Genomic DNA, 18,804 nt, shown 5'->3' on the forward strand with positions numbered 1-18,804 from the left:
ATAAGGTGCTTCCCAGACAAGGAAAATCTAAAGGAATTCATCATCACCAAGCCATTATTATATGAAATGTTAAAGGAACTAATTTAAGAAAAAAAAGATAAAAACTATGAACATTAAAATGGCAGTAAATTCATAACTATCAACAACTGAATCTAAAAAACAAACAGAAAACAACCAGAACAGGAAAAGAATCATAGATATGGAGATCATTTGGAGGGGAGAACAGGGGAAAAGGTACAGGGTTTAAGAAGTACAAATTGGTAGGTACAGAATGACAGGAGGATGTTAAGAATAGTATAGGAAGTGGAAAAGCCAAAGAACTTACATGTGTGATCCATGGCCATGAACTAAGGGGAGGATTGCTGGAGGGAATGGGGGTACCTGGGTGGAAGGGTGCTATGGGAAAAAAATGGAACAACTGCAATAGCATAATCAATAAAGTATATTTTTTTTAAAAAACCAGAAATGTTATCCACAAACAAAAAAATAAAGTTACATGGCAAGGGAGAAAAAAAGCTGCGGGTGAAATTATGGTTGCTAATCAGCTTACCTTAAAATAGGAAGAGGACCTAGATTACCTGTGTGGACTCTATGTAGTCACAGTACCCTTACATGGGGAAGTGGTGAGGGGAAGAACAGCTGGAGTCACGCAGTGTGAAAAAGATGTGACCAGCCACCGCTGGCTTTGAAGGCAGAGGAGAGGTCAAGAGCCAAGGAGGACAGGCAGCCTCTGGAAGCTGGAAAAGGCAAGTAAATGGATTTTCCCAAAGCCTCCAGAATGGAACTCAGCCCTGATAACTGACACCTTGATTTTTACCTGTTGCAGCCCATTTCAGACATCTGACTTTGTGAACTACAAGATAATAAATTTGTGCTCTTTTATTCACTTAAGTTTTTGATAACTTGTTAAAGCAGCAATAGGCAATTAAGATGGGATGTGCAGTTCAGATCTTACTGTCATGGAGCTGAGCATAAAGACATTTAAAACACATAATCATAAGGCAGTATTATCATGCTCAGCTGAACAGCTTCCAGAAATTTCTGAATCAGGCAGGATCCCTGTGACTTGGTGGCTTGGAAGTGACTAATTTCAAGCCTCTCTTTAGTCCTCCAAACCCCACTCCCACAGTCCACTCCATCACCCCTCTGAAAGAAGGAGCAAAGAAAGGGCAAGGGCAGCAAAGAGAGGCCACACCTCTGAAGACTGGTAAGTAATGCCACATTCATGCAGGAGCTTGCAACCAAAGGAGCAGGCAGCACCAAAAAGGGGTGGGAAGGGACCAGGACTCCTGAGAGCAAAACCAGGGTTCACATCTAGAATGTGAGGCCAAAGTAAGCAGGAGCTGAGGGGTCAGATGTAGAGGAAGCACTGAGGCCACGAGGTCCCAGAGGAGATCCCTTCCCAATCCCCCAGGCAACTCCCGGAGCCAACAGACACACACAGCACTCTTTACCATTCTCTGAGTTGGCCACAAGCTCCATGTGGAGCTAAAAAACAAAATCTGGATGAAGTCTGGTGAAAGCCACTGCTCATACCCCGTGACCAGGCGAGGCATGACGCCGGGATGCCCATCTGCCGTCTGTGCAGGTGTGAAGACTCTATGGGGCACAGGAAGCAGATGGCACTGCTCCTTGGATCATGCTCCACCGTGCTTGGTCCTGCCCTGGTGGACACCTTGATTTTCTGGAGAACCACCCATCTCAGAGCACTCGTCACAGATGGGCCACCACAGCTACTTCTTACTGCCATAAGTTCTTTTTCTACCATGCCATCCTCTTTGTTCTGAATGGAAAGATCAAAGGTTAAGTGGCATCTTCTTTCATTCTGTACTCCATTCCAGAAGTCCTGAGTCTGAGGAAAATTTGGAGAAGAAATGAAGAGCTCCCTTCTCCATGCTGAACACAGGAAGGCTCTTCCCTGCTCAGGCAAGTCTGGGTGGGGAAGCAAGTTCTTGGCTCAGCGGTCTGAAGCAAGGGAGAGAACTGAGTCCTGCTAGGCACATTATGTAAGAGTGTCTCACATTCTACAGAAATACCAGTTGGGAGTTGATGGAGTGGAAGGCTGGCCAATCCAACCCTTCCACACCTCTAGGACTCTGTTAGGCAGAACAGCTCCTTCCTATCCCTAATCATGCCCTTGGCAACACCCCAGGAGGAACATGCTCAAAACTAGACTGAGTTATTGCATCAGTTTCCTAAGGCTGCCATAACAAAGTACCTCAAACTCGGTGGCTTAAAACAAGAGCAATTCATTCTCTCACAGTCATGGAGGCCACACATCCAAAACAAAGTGTCAGTAGGGCTATGCTGCCTCTGAATCCTCTTGGGGAAGCTCCTTGCCTGCCTCTTCCAGTTCTGGTGGCCCAGTCATTCCTTGCCTTGTGGCAGTGTGGCCATCTTCCTGTGTCTCTGTTTTCACATGTCACTGTGTGAGTCTGTCTAAATATAACTCTTCTTATAGGGACACCAGTCATATTGGATTAAGGACCCATTCTGTTCCAGCAGGACCTCATCTTAACCTACCTACTAATTACACCGAAAATAAACCTCTTTCCAAAAAGGAGGCACTGGGGCGTTAGGACTTCAACGTATCTTTTTGGGGAAGACATGCCACAATTTGACCTCAGCCACCACTGACTACTCTGCTGGAGTCCTTTTCCCTGCATTTGCATTCTTCAGAAATGTGCACCACGCTCCCACCAGTGTCATCTCTCGGTCCTCAGTTCTCAGCCATGGGGTGAGGGCGGGGAAGGCAGGAACCAGAATCTCCAGGGGACACTGTAGTTTTGAAACAGAAACAGACGAACGACCGTCTGATAGTTGTTTCAGGGTGCAGTTTTTCTCAACCCTGGTTGCACTTTAATCATCTAGGGGAACTTTGAAATGTAAAGTGATGTGCATGTTGTTACAAATATGTATGTATTTGTAAAATTATTTATTGTTTCTATCAATGCTGAGCTTGACTCCAGACCAATTACAATGGAATCTCGGGAGATGATTGTGAAGCTCCCAGGGTATTCTAACCTGTGGTTAGGACTAAGGAGCCCGGGCTGAGTGAGACTCACTGCTGTGGGGAATGGCCCCAGGCCTGCGGTTGGTGACCACTCCCCTTCCTCTCTATTAGCACCTACAGAGCGTAGGGAGGGTGCTGAAGAAAAGTTTCCACAGGCCCTGCTATCTGGGTGCAAAACACTCTGCTGAAGCATAGTGCCATGTTTGTCCCTCTGGGAGGTGACAAGATAGGCTGGTGACACAGCAGGAGTAGAACCGGCACCTGAATCCCAGTTTGAAATGCCAGCTTCGGGCCTGTTACAAGTTCTGTTGGGATAAGTCTCTCTGTGGCAGTTTGGGTGTGGTGCCCAGATAAAGACATTCCAAAGGTTGGAACAGAGGCAACGTGGGGGGAAGGTGGTGTTTGTTCTACCAAACCTCATGTTAACCATGTGGGGTTGTCCTACTGTTTAAACATTATTGGGCTTGCAGCCATAGTTAAATTCATTTTTCCCCTGTGGGTTACTACATCATGACTCTCTCAGCCTGTACCAGGGGTTCTGAGCCAGTCTGTCATCCAGCATACCAGCTGCCCCTTCCATGAATGTGACGGACAGACTACAGGTGTCCTCCAACTGGTTACACCTTTTAAAACATTGGTCAGGTGGGAAGGCCAGCAGAGCCCTGTTCAGGGCCTCCAGGACTTGCCCCACCATGGTGACCCTGGCACCATTATCCAGTGCCCCTTAATACAGGCCTTCTGGGGCTAGGATCCATCACTACCATCGTTCTCCAGTCTGTTTCCCCATCTTTGCCATGAAAACATCACAACGAATTTTATGTAAGGGCAAAATTCTAAATATAGCATGTCTAGAACAGTTCCCATTTCTTCCAGTCTTGCAATAATACCAAATAAGGACATTGGTCTGACAGGACTTATTTTTAGTGAACCCATGCTAATTCCTACTGATCACAGCTTTTTTGTTTCACCCTAAGAATTCATATACTATTCAAGGAGGGGAAAAAAGGAATCCTAGTAATTAGCCCATAAAGAAAGTTAAGCTCACCAGATGGTAGTTTGCAGATTCTGCCTCCTTCCCTGTTTTGAAGAACGGAAGCACATTCTCCCCGTTCCGCCCTCTAACACTGTTTCTCTTCTCCGGGTTCTCCCAAGATCATTGGCAACGAGTCAGTAGGAGTCTCACCTGTATATTCTCTCAGTACCTGGGTATCACTCCTCCCAGCCAAGAAACTTGAACTCACCTGAAACAACTAAGTGCTCTCCTTACCATCCCCTCCCTAGCTTGGGTTTCTGTCTCCCTTACCAGTTTTTAGCCTTTCCACGCTGGATTGGAAAAAATTATTCTCCTTGGTGGAGAAAATGGGAGCAAAATAAGACCCAACCTTGAGTCGGTGCCCTCTGTCTAGAACTCCTACTATGGTACCTTTACCTGGGGACAAGAAATTTTCAGGGCCAAGGGGAGGTTGCATCTCCCAAGGGGACTGAAGGGACCCTGAAGAGAGAGGCAGCCACGTCCCCATCACACAACTCCTCCGCCACCTCAAAGATGAAACTGACAGGAGAGGAAAGCCCTGCAGCCACAGTTCCCTCCAGGGACGGCAGTGTGACCACCCACTGTAGACCGAATGGGAGTTGGGACTGAGGCCAGGTTTGCTCCCAGACGGGCAGTTCCTGCCATCACATTCAAGGGTGTGTACGTGGGCANAATTTTCAGGGCCAAGGGGAGGTTGCATCTCCCAAGGGGACTGAAGGGACCCTGAAGAGAGAGGCAGCCACGTCCCCATCACACAACTCCTCCGCCACCTCAAAGATGAAACTGACAGGAGAGGAAAGCCCTGCAGCCACAGTTCCCTCCAGGGGACGGCAGCGTGACCACCCACTGTAGACCGAATGGGAGTTGGGACTGAGGCCAGGTTTGCTCCCAGACGGGCAGTTCCTGCCATCACATTCATGGGTGTGTACGTGGGCAGGTGGAGTGTTCTCATCTCTGAGGAATCTGTCTGTTAACAAAGAAATAGTAACAATTGGTATTTATGACAGAGTCCTTCAGACAGGTGCAGTGGAAGTAGTAAAGATTTATTGAGAAATCGGTCTTCATTCTCTCTTAATGCCCCACATAATCATCAAACAATCAATTAGATAAACTTTCAAATGATTGATCTCACGGCAATTTTGAATGGAAGTTTTTATTTGTGCTATAGGGTAAACAAACCCCTTACAATATAAATACGTCCTTAAGATCTGTTCTTTGGTAGCACCCGGAGAAAGTCAAAAGCTTACTCTGCACTGTTCTGAGCACTTCACGTTAATGCTCACAACAACGTAATGAGGCTGAATCTATTTATATCTCCATTTTACAGAGGGGAAAACTGAGGTGTAGAGACATTAAGTAACTTGGTCAAATCCACACAGCTTGAAGGTGAGAGTGAGGCTCACATTTGAACCCAGGCAGGCTGAGTGTAAATTGATTTACACCATGCAAAAATGATTCAGTTTTATACATCTTTCAGAATCCGTGCTTGGAGCCCTGTCGCCAGTGTGAGAATAGCCCTGGCTAGCCTACTGAGGGATGAGAAACCACACGGAGCAGAGCCGAGTCACTCTAGTCAAGGCCATCCAAGACCAGCCAGTCCCCAGCCACATCCTTGACCATAGACACACGAGTAAGCCCAGCAAGATCCACAGAACCACCTCAACAACCCACAGACTCATAAGAAGTAATAAATGAGCGTTGTTTTAAGCACCTATGTTTGGGGATGGTTTGTTACCTACCAGTAGATAACTAATACAAACACTCATACTTGCCCACTACACTGTACTTTCTTTCTGATGACACTGGCTTCATCTGATCCTGCAGGAAGGGACAGCCCCAGCTGTGAAGAGCCTTCCTCCAGAGGACCACCCTTATCCAGTGTTCCCTCTGCCCCACCAGTAAGCCACCCCATGAAGGCAGTTTATAACTATTCATCACCTTTATTCCCTCGTTTTCTCTGGAGTCAAGAGGAGACTAAGTTGCCTCAAACCCTCCGGTACTATTTTGGACTCTGTTTCCTTGCCTCCCCTCTTTGCCCATCTTTCCCATCACTTAGGAGCTAAGGTGGAATTAGCCAAAATGAGGCGCCAACATAGTGAAACCAGAGTAATGAGGGAGAAGGCACTCACAGTGCTCTAAGTCAACACGGCTTCTTCTCTGGCCTTTCCCTTCCCTCCAGGTGGGCTTCTTACTCAGCGAGGATTAACAGGGACTAGAAGTCCCTGAAGGCATGCTCCTGCTTTGCACCTGGTCCCCAAATAAAACCTTGAAAAACTAAACTCTCCCTACCTGCCAGAATTTGAGGTTGGGGGAGCGAGGTGTGCAGCAAGCTGCCCCTCCGCAGGAACTAACAACCCCAGCTGCTCGACTCAAATTAAAGAAGTCTGGAAACGTGTTCTGCAGAGGGGAAGCCTCTGGGGCATTTCTGCCAGCCGCCGCCAGCTACTGTGCTCCCAATGAAATGGAGAAAAAACCCAAGGGGTGGGGTCACCCCTGGAAACATCGTGAAGAATAGGGACCACAATCCCTTANCTGCCAGAATTTGAGGTTGGGGGAGCGAGGTGTGCAGCAAGCTGCCCCTCCGCAGGAACTAACAACCCCAGCTGCTCGACTCAAATTAAAGAAGTCTGGAAACGTGTTCTGCAGAGGGGAAGCCTCTGGGGCATTTCTGCCAGCCGCCGCCAGCTACTGTGCTCCCAATGAAATGGAGAAAAAACCCAAGGGGTGGGGTCACCCCCAGAAACATCGTGAAGAATAGGGACCACAATCCCTTAAAATGCACTAGAAATCTCCCAAAGAAAGAAAAAGAGTCATAAAAGACTACTGTTTTTTTATTGGAGTATTTCAAAACCTTTTTTTTTTTTTGCTGTTGGGCACTCAATATATGCTAAATGATGCAAAAATTCTAGCTTGTCTTGCTTTATGAGTGAAGCTGAGATTGCGAGGGTCAGTTGCTCAGAAGACCAATAGCTAAGTGACCTGGGTTGGTGGGGAGAAACCGGGATTCCCTGGGGCAAATCCAGCCTCACTGTGCCATTACACACACACGCCCCTCACTCATTCCATTTTAACAACAGCAGTTTAGTTTTCATCTCTTTTCCTTATAGTTCACAGCCCTGAGGGAAAGTGTCCTGCGACAAGTTTGTAATAGTAAGACAATTACTGGTGACTCAGGGCTCCTGCTGCCTCCGCATCCTCTCCCAGCTGAGGAGCAGGCTTCCCATGTGGGAACAATATGGCCTGTGAATTAGAAAAGTCAGAATAAAAGGAATCTTTGCCTTTAAAAATAATTGATCCAGAAGAAATTAGATGAAAATCCAACCCAAGGATCCTGTTTCAGAACAAGAGTCAATTATAGCCCTGGCTGGTGTGGCTCCATGGGTTGAGCAAGGGACTGAGAACAGAAAGGTCACGGGTTCAATTCCCAGTCAGGGCACATGCCTGGGTTGCAGGCCAGGTCCCCACTGGGGGCGTGCCGAGAGAGGCAGCCTATGGATGTCTCCCTCCCTCTTCCTCCCTCTCTTCCCCTCTGTCTAAAAAAGAATTATTTTTTAAAAAGAGTCCATTATAGGCATTGAGTCCCTGAAGGAACCTTTCTGTTTGATTCACAATATTTCAAGTGACAATCTAGCCCGAGTCCCTCCACCCACTTCGTGTGGGCAGTCCAAGACTATTCTTTTATATTTCTCCTCCTTGTGCCTCTTTCTTACTCTCCAACTTCTGCCCAGTTCACCTTTGCTATTGAATAGGAGGAGAGAACATAAAACTATCTTCTCCTTGAGAGAAGAAAAACCCTGTCTTATTCATCTGGTAACTCAACCCAAGCCTGACTCAGAGTGATGTCCTAGGTAGAAGGCACAGACATGCCCAAACTCCCAGCAGGTTGTGTTTCAAAGCACGTTGGTGAATGGATAGGTTGGAGCCTCAAAAGCATTTTTTACCCCATAAGCATAAAGTTCTAGAGATGGTCAAAGCCTTCAGACTCAACCATAAAACTCTGATTGGCTGCAAGAGTCTAATAACATAACCAAAGTGGAAACTTCAGGTGTTATATAGCCTCCTCCTGAATGAGCATTTGCTATAGTTTCCAGGAGAAAAAGCATTCCAACTCAGGATGCCAGAAACAGATTTCCATTTAGCAGAAAACCAAAGTGAGCCTTTCTCACTGAAAGGGTAAACGGAGGTGAAGCGGGAAGAGATGCTGGCTTTGCCAGCAATAGCCCTGATGCAGCAGGTGCAGGTTTTGCAAGGAGAGTAGAATGGGACAAAAACTTCTGGGTACCAACAGTGATAACTTGAAATGTCCCTCTGCTTTTACAGAATACACATTCTGCAATTTTTTGGTTTAAACACCTGTCTTAAGTGTTCTAAATTAGGAACTAAAAGACAGTTGCTTAAGAGGAGTCTGGAAAGGAAGGGATTTCTGATTTAAGGGTCATAAATCAATGAGCAAAGGAGGGCATGTGTTCACCTATGATAATACTCTTGATTCCTATTCTTTCACTCCTTGACTGACGCAATTATTAATGCTAACAAAATTCTAACTCTCAGGTTTACAGTGTACGTTTAAAATTGAGAGCAGGGAGGAAAATCTGGACGGTAAGCTTCTAAGAGGGTAGGGTGTCCTATTCATTTCTATATCTAGTCCCCTGGGTGCTCCATTCATAATTAATGAATAAAAACATATAATTTAAGAAAGGGCTTTAACTTTTCTATCCAGTTGCAAATCATGTTGGTTCTGGAGTGAAGCTTCTCAGATTCACATCATTTTTCCCCCGTAGGCGCATGCCCAGGGCCTTCCGCCCCGGACTTCCAGTTTGCTGCCGAGAAGAAGGGTGGTGACTCTACCGACCTCACAAGGTCGCTGTGGGTCCCGAATGCACTCATGCTCTGGAACACATAGGCTGTGCCTGCCACATAGTGAGCACTGGATAAACCTCAGCTACTCGTTTTCATCATCATTTGGCTAACTGCCCCAGCTTTTGTACCCAAATCGGTTTCTCAGAGAATCTGGTAAACATTAACGTGGGTTGACATAATGAGTTGAATTATGGTTGTCAAAAAATAGGTCCTCTTGGAACCTGAGAATATGACCTCATTTTGAATGATGGTCTTTTGCTGATGTAATGAAGACAGGATCTGGAAATGAAATCGTCCTGGTTTAGGGTGGGCCCCGAATCCAATGACAAGTGTCCTTATTGGACAAGACAGAAAAGAAGAAGACAGAGAGAGACATGGAAGCAAGCCACATGAAAATGTAGGCAGGGACTGGAGGCATGCTGCAACCAGCCAGAGACCACCAGAAGCCCCCAGAACCCGGCAGCGGCAAGGACGGATTCTCCTCTGGAGCCTCCAGAAGGAGCACGGCTCTGCCGGCATCGTGATTTGGGACCTTTGGCCTCTAGAACTGGGAGAGAACACATCTCTGTGGTTTTAAGCCACCAAGTTTGTGGTTCGTTGTTGTGACAACCATAGAGAATGAATGTAGTAGGGTACAGTTTGGAAGAACCGAAATTTGGTGAAGAAAGCCCAAATGTGAACTGGTAATTATTACGAGTTCTCCTTTCCTCGAATCATGTACTGCAGAGAGACTTCCCTGTAGAAAAGGAGAAGCACTGGCTTCTGGGACTGGAATGCTCAGGCCATTCTGTCCCGCCCCCCCCCCACCCCCACCCCCCTGGCCTGCAGCCAAGAATCTTGGAAATCTGCTGGGAATCTTGAAAACATTCCACGTTTTCCCACAGGAATGAAGGGGAAGTACTCAGTGTGCAGAAAGGCCCTGGACAGACTTAGCCACTATCTGCCCCCAAGTGAATGCACAGGAAACACGCCCTGAGTCCTTGTTCCGGATCCTGACCTGTAGAGGTCAAATAGGTCATTAGACAAAGACTCTATGTTAAGAAAAGATAACTGGTTGCCAGGAGACCAATATTACCACATATTTCTTCTAACTCTGTGGGTTTTTGCAATTACATCTACGAAACAGATCTCTTTTTTAAGTGAAAAATACATGCAGGTCATCTGCAAGATCCTTCTGAGATTCTGAATTTTAAAGGAGTCCTCAGGAGACAGTCTTGGGAGTGAGGTTGTCAAACCCACGGATACCAGGAGAAACTGTTTTCCTTCTTTTCCTCTCTTCTAACTCTTAGAAAAAGTTCCAGCAAACAGAGCAGTGACTGTCAGAGGGGTGACTGTCTGGGAGCCAAGGCATTAGACGAGATGACACACGCTGACAGGTTCAGGAAAGAGTGGATGCTCTGCCGATCAGAAAATAATTTCTGTGGGGTTGCAAAGTCAGAGAGACTGTGAGTCACACAGCGTTTCAAAGACAGGTCACAAATGCTCCAGGTGTCATCTGCTGAAGTGAAGGTCAAGAGGAAGGAGAGGTGGGTGGAGGCAGAGAGGGGACGAGCAAGGAGACCCGTGTGCAGACAAACCAACCACATCCAGGCCCGCCTCGCTTCAGGTTTTCTGACAGTGCCCAGGGAACCCGTGCGGTTACCTGCTTTGTGGACCTCTGAGGCTCTCACCTCGTATGTAAGCAGCACTTCATTAATTCGAAAGTCCTTTGTAACTTGTGAAAGTCACTTCTTACCTGACTTAGTCAAGGTTTTCTTTTCTTCCCTTACTGGGTAATGTATTCAATTTATTTCCATCAAGGAAAGGGTTAGAGAGAAGAGGCGAGTGAGGAAGACCAGAAGAGGAAGCAGCATGCAGCATTCAGGCTCCCAGAGTACCCTGAAGCAGACTCAGTGTTCAACTAAGGAGAAAGAAGTACAGAATGAAAACACTCACAACCAAATAGGAAGAAAAAATTTTGAAGACCAATGGATTCAAAGGATCTGTGCGAGGGTCATTTGCTTTTCCTCATTAGAAAGGAAAATACTGAGAGAGAATGAGAGAGACTGAGAGCCTCATGAAAGACACGGGTAAATAAGAGGAGTGTCTATTTAAAATATGTAAATGTTTCATTTCTCCACTCGCCATCAAAGAGCTTTTCTGAGGGAAAGATACATTTTTAGCACTCAAAATTAAGGTAGTATGGACACACACGGTCAATCCACAGTCCTTCATAAGAGAACTGTATGATTTCTAATCCACTGGGTAATTTTTAAATAAATAAACTAGTGAGTATAAAAGTTGGGTAGTGCAAATATGCTTCATTTAAAAAAGAAAACCTTCCATCCTTCCTGCCCGGGAATGTCAAGTTGGCTGTGAAGGTTGTGACAACGGCCAGTGTTGAGTACACGTGATGGCACTGAGGAACCACTCACTGGTGATTGCTGATGGGCCTCGTTCAACCTTCTTTGTCACTTGCACTGGAACCAAGAGATGGTAAAAGGCCAGGAGGTGACAGGAGAGAAAGAAAGCTTCAACCTACGTCGGGATATGGGTTCTTGTCTCCCTTCAGATCCTTTCCTAGCAATTACCCTGTTCCCACAGCTTGCCCTGTCCTGAGGCAGGCAGTGGGGGGCTTGGTTCCCTGTGTTTCAGATCTGAAGGCTCCTCCCAAGATGGAAGAAGTGACAGGAGTGGGCGTACAGAGATTCTCTGAGACCAGAGGCTGGGCTGGGCACAGAGGCAAGCTAAGAGGAGTCCGTGGCGATCAAGGGTCAATGCGAACACACACACACATCCCTTCTAAGCTACCTCACATTTTTCACCCTGTGAAATATTTGGACAGTTGGTCTGTACACAGACACATACTAAAAAAGAAAAGAAAAATAGATACCCACACAGACGGCCTCTTATCAAAAGTACATACCTTATTTTTTGAACCATAAGACGCACCTAGGTTTTAGAGGAGGAATATAGGAAAAATTTTGAAGCAAAAAATGTGGTAAAATATTTAATAACATAAATAATGTAATATTTTACCAATATAAATGTGAACAGAACTCAACAGCAGCATTAACAACCACTATTCCTCCCAAATTTGGAGGTGGGGGGTGCATCTTATAGTCCGAAAAACACAGTATATCTTGCTAATCAAAAGCCACACTTTAATTCTGATATTCTGAAACTATGTGGCCACATTAAATAAATGGTGAAGAGTAAGCCATTTGTAAAAAAAAATCAAACCACACCCGCAAATCATCCCAGACCCCATTTCTGACATTCTGACTCGTCACTGTACACAATACTGTTTTGTGGTCCCGAGTTTTACATNAGCATTAACAACCACTATTCCTCCCAAATTTGGAGGTGGGGGGTGCATCTTATAGTCCGAAAAACACAGTATATCTTGCTAATCAAAAGCCACACTTTAATTCTGATATTCTGAAACTATGTGGCCACATTAAATAAATGGTGAAGAGTAAGCCATTTGTAAAAAAAAAATCAAACCACACCCGCAAATCATCCCAGCCCCCATTTCTGACATTCTGACTCGTCACTGTACACAATACTGTTTTGTGGTCCCGCGTTTTACATCATTCTAAACCTTCAGCAGACTTTGTTCCCCCGCGAGACTATTAATCTTAAAAGCCAGGAGCTTTGTCTGCTTTTCTAGTCACCGTGACCTGTTTTTGTGCTTTGGAAAAGGCAAAAAGACCAGCCCTGTCTTGAGTGGGAATCATTTTTGGAATAATGGTGGGTGGTTGTTCACATCTGGATTAGGTATAAAACATAACATTATGATGATGAACACCACAGAGCCTCATCTGCATATAAATAGACCTAATCAGAAATGCAAATTGCAATCAGGAGAAATTTTTAAGGGCTGTCATAGCTGTGTGATTGTGCAGATAACGAGAGGTTAACACTTGTTTTGTCGAAGTGGTTAAACAGCTCCCAGCCAGCCCAGCGCCTCCCTTTGAAGGAGAAATGTGAAAGGTACAGATCTCTCAACCTGCAACCTGGCTGGGAAGGAGCTCCCTGACAGCTTCTCCAGCTGGCTGAACACCAGCAGGATTCTGATGAAAGACAAACAACCAAACCTCTTGTACAAACCCCCGATGAATACACACAATAGAAAATGCACCAGCATTTAAACACACTCCAAACAGACCACTCTTCCGGCACAATTTTCCATTAAGACAGAAATTAAGGAATAGAGAGACAGTTTTACAACTGACATAAAATTTTTAAAAAATATTTTTAAGTGCTGGTCTGAGTGGATACAAAAATATGATACACATTTTTACCCCCAAATTTTCTTGAATAGTCAAGAAAGATTCAAACAAATAAAAAATAATTGTATAATTAAAAACAAAACACAGTATTTAGACAGATTGCTGAATCCAAAATTGCATTTGTAGTCTTCTCACCCAAAGCACCAAAAATGAATATTTCAAAAATGAACATCTCAACACATACATTTCAGTATGTATTAGAGTACCTACGGAAAATATGCAATTGTTACAACAAAGTCCTATTGCTCCTTAGGATATATTATCTTTAGTAATGTCCTCTTCCCCCTCTCCTCTTTTTCTACCCCCAAAAGAAATACTATACATTTCACAAGCAGGCTTTCATAGATTTGGAGAGAAATTGTTTACAACTGTCATTCCCGCTACAGCTGATTTCACGAAGAACCTACGAGCCAAGAGCGCCATCTTGTGTCCTACCTTGGAATCTTAAAGAGCGTTTTCACAGGATGCATGTCAAACAGGGGAGGGTCTCCGTCCCCCAGCTCAATAGCTGTAATCCCCAAGGACCAGACATCACAGCGTGCGTCATAGGAAGAGTCATACTGTTGCTCACAAGCGATAACCTATGAGACAAAAGCAGAACATTCATTACACATCAACCCTTCAGATGTCCTAAAAGGCCCTTGGCCGATCCTAGCCCCTTCTCAGTTCCCTTGGCTACGCTGATACAGAATTCTAGTAATGATAAACTGTGTGTTTTCAAGGCTTTATTTGTAATTTATCACCTAATAGATTCATTAACTCTTTTCCATGTATCAGTTCAGTTCAAAAACCATGCACTGAAACCAACCAAAAAACAGTGCAAGGGGAGGTAAGGGGCGAACACCTCCCTGCGCCTGCCCTGACATCCTGTAAGGAGAGGCTTCCTCTGCATCCTGCACCTCATTACCAGCTGCTGAATTCGGTAGTGAAAGGACATTCATTCTCAAAGACGTTTGTCTCCTCCACAAATGCCCAGGAGTGGCCAACTGAGCAGAAAGATGTTGGAAGACTGATAGTTAATGTAAAATAGAAACCACTCCCTCCAATTCCCCTTTTCTAGGAACTTCTGCCCCCTCTTCAAACCCCAATGACTGGTCTGTATGCCACCAGCAGCTGCTGCTTCTGACTGGGTACAAGGGCAGCAGAACCAGAAGATGCGCCTGGGCTTATCATTGGTTTGGGGGAGCATAGAACCTGGTAGGGAAATCTCTCTCTATCGACGTTTTCTTTTTGAAAGATTTTATTTATTTATTTACCTTTAGAGAGGGGAACGGAGGGAGAAAGGAAGGGAGAAAAACATCAGTGAGCGGTTGCCTCTCCCAGCCCCCTCCTGGAGACCCAGCCCACACCCCAGGCATGTGCCCTAGACTGGGAATCGAACCAGCAACCCCGGGTTTGCAGGCTGGCACTCAACCCACGGAGCCACACCAGCCAGGGCTCCAGCACCATTTTGAGTCAGACAGAAAAAGCCTCTCCATTCAGACTCTGGTGGCCATCGCAATGGGGTTTTGAGAAGGCAGGGTGAGCCAGTGGATGTGGAGGAACAGATGCCCCTGTTTGACCTGAAATCTGCCTCCATGGCCAAGGATGGCCCAAGGATACGGACAGGTAGGAAGCTTTGAGTTTCTGATGATGCGGTGGTCCGAGCAGCTTGTGAGGTAAATATAAGCATGGGGGAGGGGGCCAGAGGGATGGGCCTACCTACCCTCCTAGGCCCTAAGGCCTTTGGCTTTGACTGAGTGAAATGGGCCAACTGGGGAGCAGAGGAGGGACAGATCTGGTTCTGTGTTAGCCGCGGCACCCCGACTGCTGCATGGAGGGCACATTAAGACGGAAGATGAATAGAAGAAGCAGAGCAAGTTAAAAATGCTACTGCCAGAGTCCAAACTAGAGTCAGGGAGAAATAATCAGCTTCTAATTACATAATTTTAAAGGCAGCGCCAGTCGGATTTGCTGAGTGGGGCTTATAAGAAGCTGAGGAAGCGTCCAGAGTTTTAGACCTGGGCAACTTCAGAATGGAATTGCTTTTTAATGAAATGGGGGAGACAGTAGAAACAGCAGCTTTGGGTCGAAAGCAGGATCTCCATCTGGGACATATTAAGTTTGAGACGCCTATGACACTTTGAAATGGAGACTTCATTTTAACCGGCTAAGACCCATTCTCAGCTTCGCACTTAGAGAATTCTGACCTAGAGAACAAAAGTGTGTTGTTTTAAGCCACTGAACGTGTGATACTGTTAGGGCTGTGACAGGAAATGAGTAAACCTGCTCTCTGCCAGACCTGGTCTGGCAGAGAGCAGGTTTACTCGTTAGTTGCACTTGCAGAGCCAGGCAAAAGTGCCCACCACTGTGCCTGAGACCTGGTGCGCCTCCCCCCATGACTGCCTCTACCCTCTCTCCCGGTTTCCGAACTGAAGAACAGTCTCCCTGTGTGCCTGCCTCTTGGTCTGATCCCAGCTCCACTGCCTGAATAGACTATCCTGCCATAGAATCTCCTGTCACACTTTTAACACATTATTTTCAAACATGCCCTCAAACTAAAGTTCAGATAGTCCCAATTTCGGAATCAAAGGCCATTTCATTGCCCCTGAAGCCTTGGCTTTCCCCCTCCACAATCGGCTGAGGAACTAGGCTATTTGTATAGATCTCCCAAAAAGGCTACACAATACCTTCCCTTTCAGAAGTGACATTTCCAAACATGTGGGACTAACAGAATTTTAGACCTATCAGTCAGCAAATAGTTGACCATTTTTATACATTCCTTTGAGGAAAAGAGAAATAAGACTCTATCCTTTCCCAACAAGAGCTACGGCCAACTGACATTTAAAGTGAAGCTATAATAATTAAATGGCAAACCATGACCCTATAAATGCCCTAAGACAACGAGTACTAACATGTCCAATAAAGGACGCAGGCGCCAAATGCTTGGGACGTTAGAGGGAGACCACTGTAGGAGAAGCAAGACGATAGACTGTCTAGTACCATGGGCCACAACTTCCGGGAAGAAATTCAAATCAACCCCCAGCCATTTCAGACACAGAAGGGACACAGACAGACAATTCCAAGAACCTGTCCAAGTGCAAGAATGATATCCTAAGGTTTCTCAAGTGCTGTCATAAAATATTCAACACATTCATCTGGTTTCAACTTCTCTTTACAGACAGATACTATCTTCAGCTCCGTCTGATTAATAGAAAAGTACCCTTCAGCCAAATTCTCTTCCCAAAATTCAGCTTTGTACTGTGACATACAAAATTCTTTAAGGTCAGTCTTCCAAAGAAGGTTATAGGAAATTTCCCTAGTAAAATAACTTATGAATAATTATTGAGTACCTAGGAGCCAGGCAAAGTATTAGGCCCTGGGGAGAGGATGCCCAATACACACTTAATTTAAGCCTCATACTCATACTATAAGATAGGTGCAATCATCCCCTTTTGTAGGTGTGGAGACTGAGGGATAGCACGGGTACTGTATTTTTGGATTATAAGACGAACTTTTCCCTCCCCCCAAATTTGGGAGGAAATGGGGGTGTGTCTTATAGTCTGAATGTAGCTTACCTGACTCCCTGTGGTGTGGGGGGCAGCAGTGGAGTGGGGTCACAGGTTATTACATATTTTACCACATTTTTTGCTTCAAAATTGTTTCCTATTTTCCTTCTCTAAAACCTAGGTACGTCCTATGGTCTGGTGGGTCTCATAGTCCTAAAAATATGGTAAATAGCTCACTCAGAGCCCACCACCAGTCATTGTCAAGGACAGAATTTGAACACAGGCAGAGAAGATACAAGTAAACACATCATAATGTGGTAAGTGCCGCACTCATATTTTGACCAAACTAACTAGGTTTTTTTAGAGTTCTATCACCTAAACTCCATATGCTCAGAGGGAGTCTTTCTTTTAGGATTGGTGTGTAATGGGATTTAAAGAAGCACTATAAGAGAAGGCACTGAAGGTCAACACGTCCCAGAATTAGGTTCCCTATCAATCCAATTCCGAAGTCTACAATGACTTCTTTAGGAGAAAAAGTGACCTCATTCTCCTTAGCTCATCATTCTCCTTGTCTCTAGGAGAAATAAAGCTGAGTTAGGAATGCACAGATGGCTGATTGGTCTTTGGGTCCCTCACCCCCATGAGAAGGGGACCTCTCAAAGAGCTCTCTTAACCAGTTGTTATAATGCTCTGCTAGGGAGAGAGAGCGGTGACGGTAAATCAGTGCACTGCCCTTGGACCAGGTTTTCCAAGTTCTGTAAGTCATACCAAAGGGATGAAGGAGTGGGTTTAGATGACATCAGTGCAGGTCCAGGACCCAAAATACCTCTTCTCTCACACCCTTCCACTTCACCTCTACCACCCCAAGGAACAGCCATGCCCAAAGCAAGTATATACGTTCCTTTACTTTGAGCCTTTGCTTCTACCATAGGAGTATAAAATTATGTTGCTGACAGTGGAATGAATGGAAATGACAAAATAAGTGTGTGAGAGAGTTCAAGGGAAAACTTGCTGATCTTGGAGAAGCATGTCTCATGGGAAGTCAGGGAAAGAGATACACCAAGACTGGTGTGTTGATCCTGGGAAACCAGGGGGACGATGGTGCCATTTACAAAAACAGAAGTCAGGAGAAGTCTGTGATAGGCAGTAGAACAAGTTCAAACTGGGGCTGAGGGCTATTCCTAACCAAGTATGGAAAAAGATCACTTGTGCTCTCAGGACCTCACTCCCCTCTCCCCCCACATATAGATGCCCTAAGAAAAGCAAAATTCCATTAAGATCAGAAGCAGAATATATGAAGGGTAACGATCAAATACTGACATGTTTTCAGTGACTGCATGGAGCTTTATATTATAGTAAATGTATCTTACATTTCAGAACTCAATAGATTTTTAACCTTCCTATTGTTGGTTGCCAACACAATTAGTCAAAATTTGTAGTTTTAATACACAGATATAAGTACCAGAAGCAGATACTAGGTTGTACATCAGGACTTGAACAAATTGGGGTATTTATCTTAATCCAGTGTTGTGAAGAAAACCTAACACTCTGTGGCCCTCACCAGGGAAGCTATGCTGAAAAATCTTTGGATTGGAATCACAAAGTGTGAACTCTATTATATTTACCAGCTGGATTCCTTTAGACAAGTCCCTTGAAAACACTGAGCTGAGGCTTCTTTGGTTATAGGGACCCCACCTTGTAGACCTATAACATGGCAAGGTGGGAATGAATGATCTCTACCATCCCTTCCAGCCTGCATATTCTATGTCTTCATGATTTCCAAATCAGTCATTCTGGGGTTGTGTCTCAAATGGAAAGGCTAACCTCTCTATGCGAATTAGCTGGAGCAAAAAGATGATTCTGGGATGTGAAGTGGATAACTAGAACCTTAAGGGGATCTTATTACCAGTATTTTGTAGAAGGTCTTAAGGTCCGTGAAAAGATGCTGGTCGCTGTGATAATGCCTCTGTGAAGGAAGATGCACTTCAGCAACCGAGCAATTGTCTGGATGCTGGCTAATGGAGCATGTCCGGGCCCCTGCCCTGAAATGCAAATTTATAGTTTTTCTAGGTACACTTAGACCACAGTGCTGCTTATTTTTGGAAGACTAAAAACACTAACGCTGTTTAGTGTATA

General features: G+C 45.2%; 1 protein-coding gene across 1 annotated transcript in view; it reads right to left on the minus strand.

The window, feature by feature from the left end:
- Window positions 1-13,611: 13,611 nt before the first annotated feature.
- LOC118985719 (myosin-IIIb-like) overlaps window positions 13,612-18,804 on the minus strand; it is a 32,458-nt gene continuing 27,265 nt past the window's right edge. Inside the window, exon 6 of the mRNA XM_037044487.1 lies at window positions 13,612-13,761. Coding sequence (XP_036900382.1) covers window positions 13,612-13,761 — 150 coding nt within the window. The remainder of the gene's footprint in view (window positions 13,762-18,804) is intronic.

Source organism: Sturnira hondurensis, unplaced genomic scaffold (genome assembly GCF_014824575.4).
Source record: "Sturnira hondurensis isolate 20B ecotype Veracruz unplaced genomic scaffold, ASM1482457v3 Scaffold0004136, whole genome shotgun sequence".
Taxonomy (NCBI): domain Eukaryota; kingdom Metazoa; phylum Chordata; class Mammalia; order Chiroptera; family Phyllostomidae; genus Sturnira; species Sturnira hondurensis.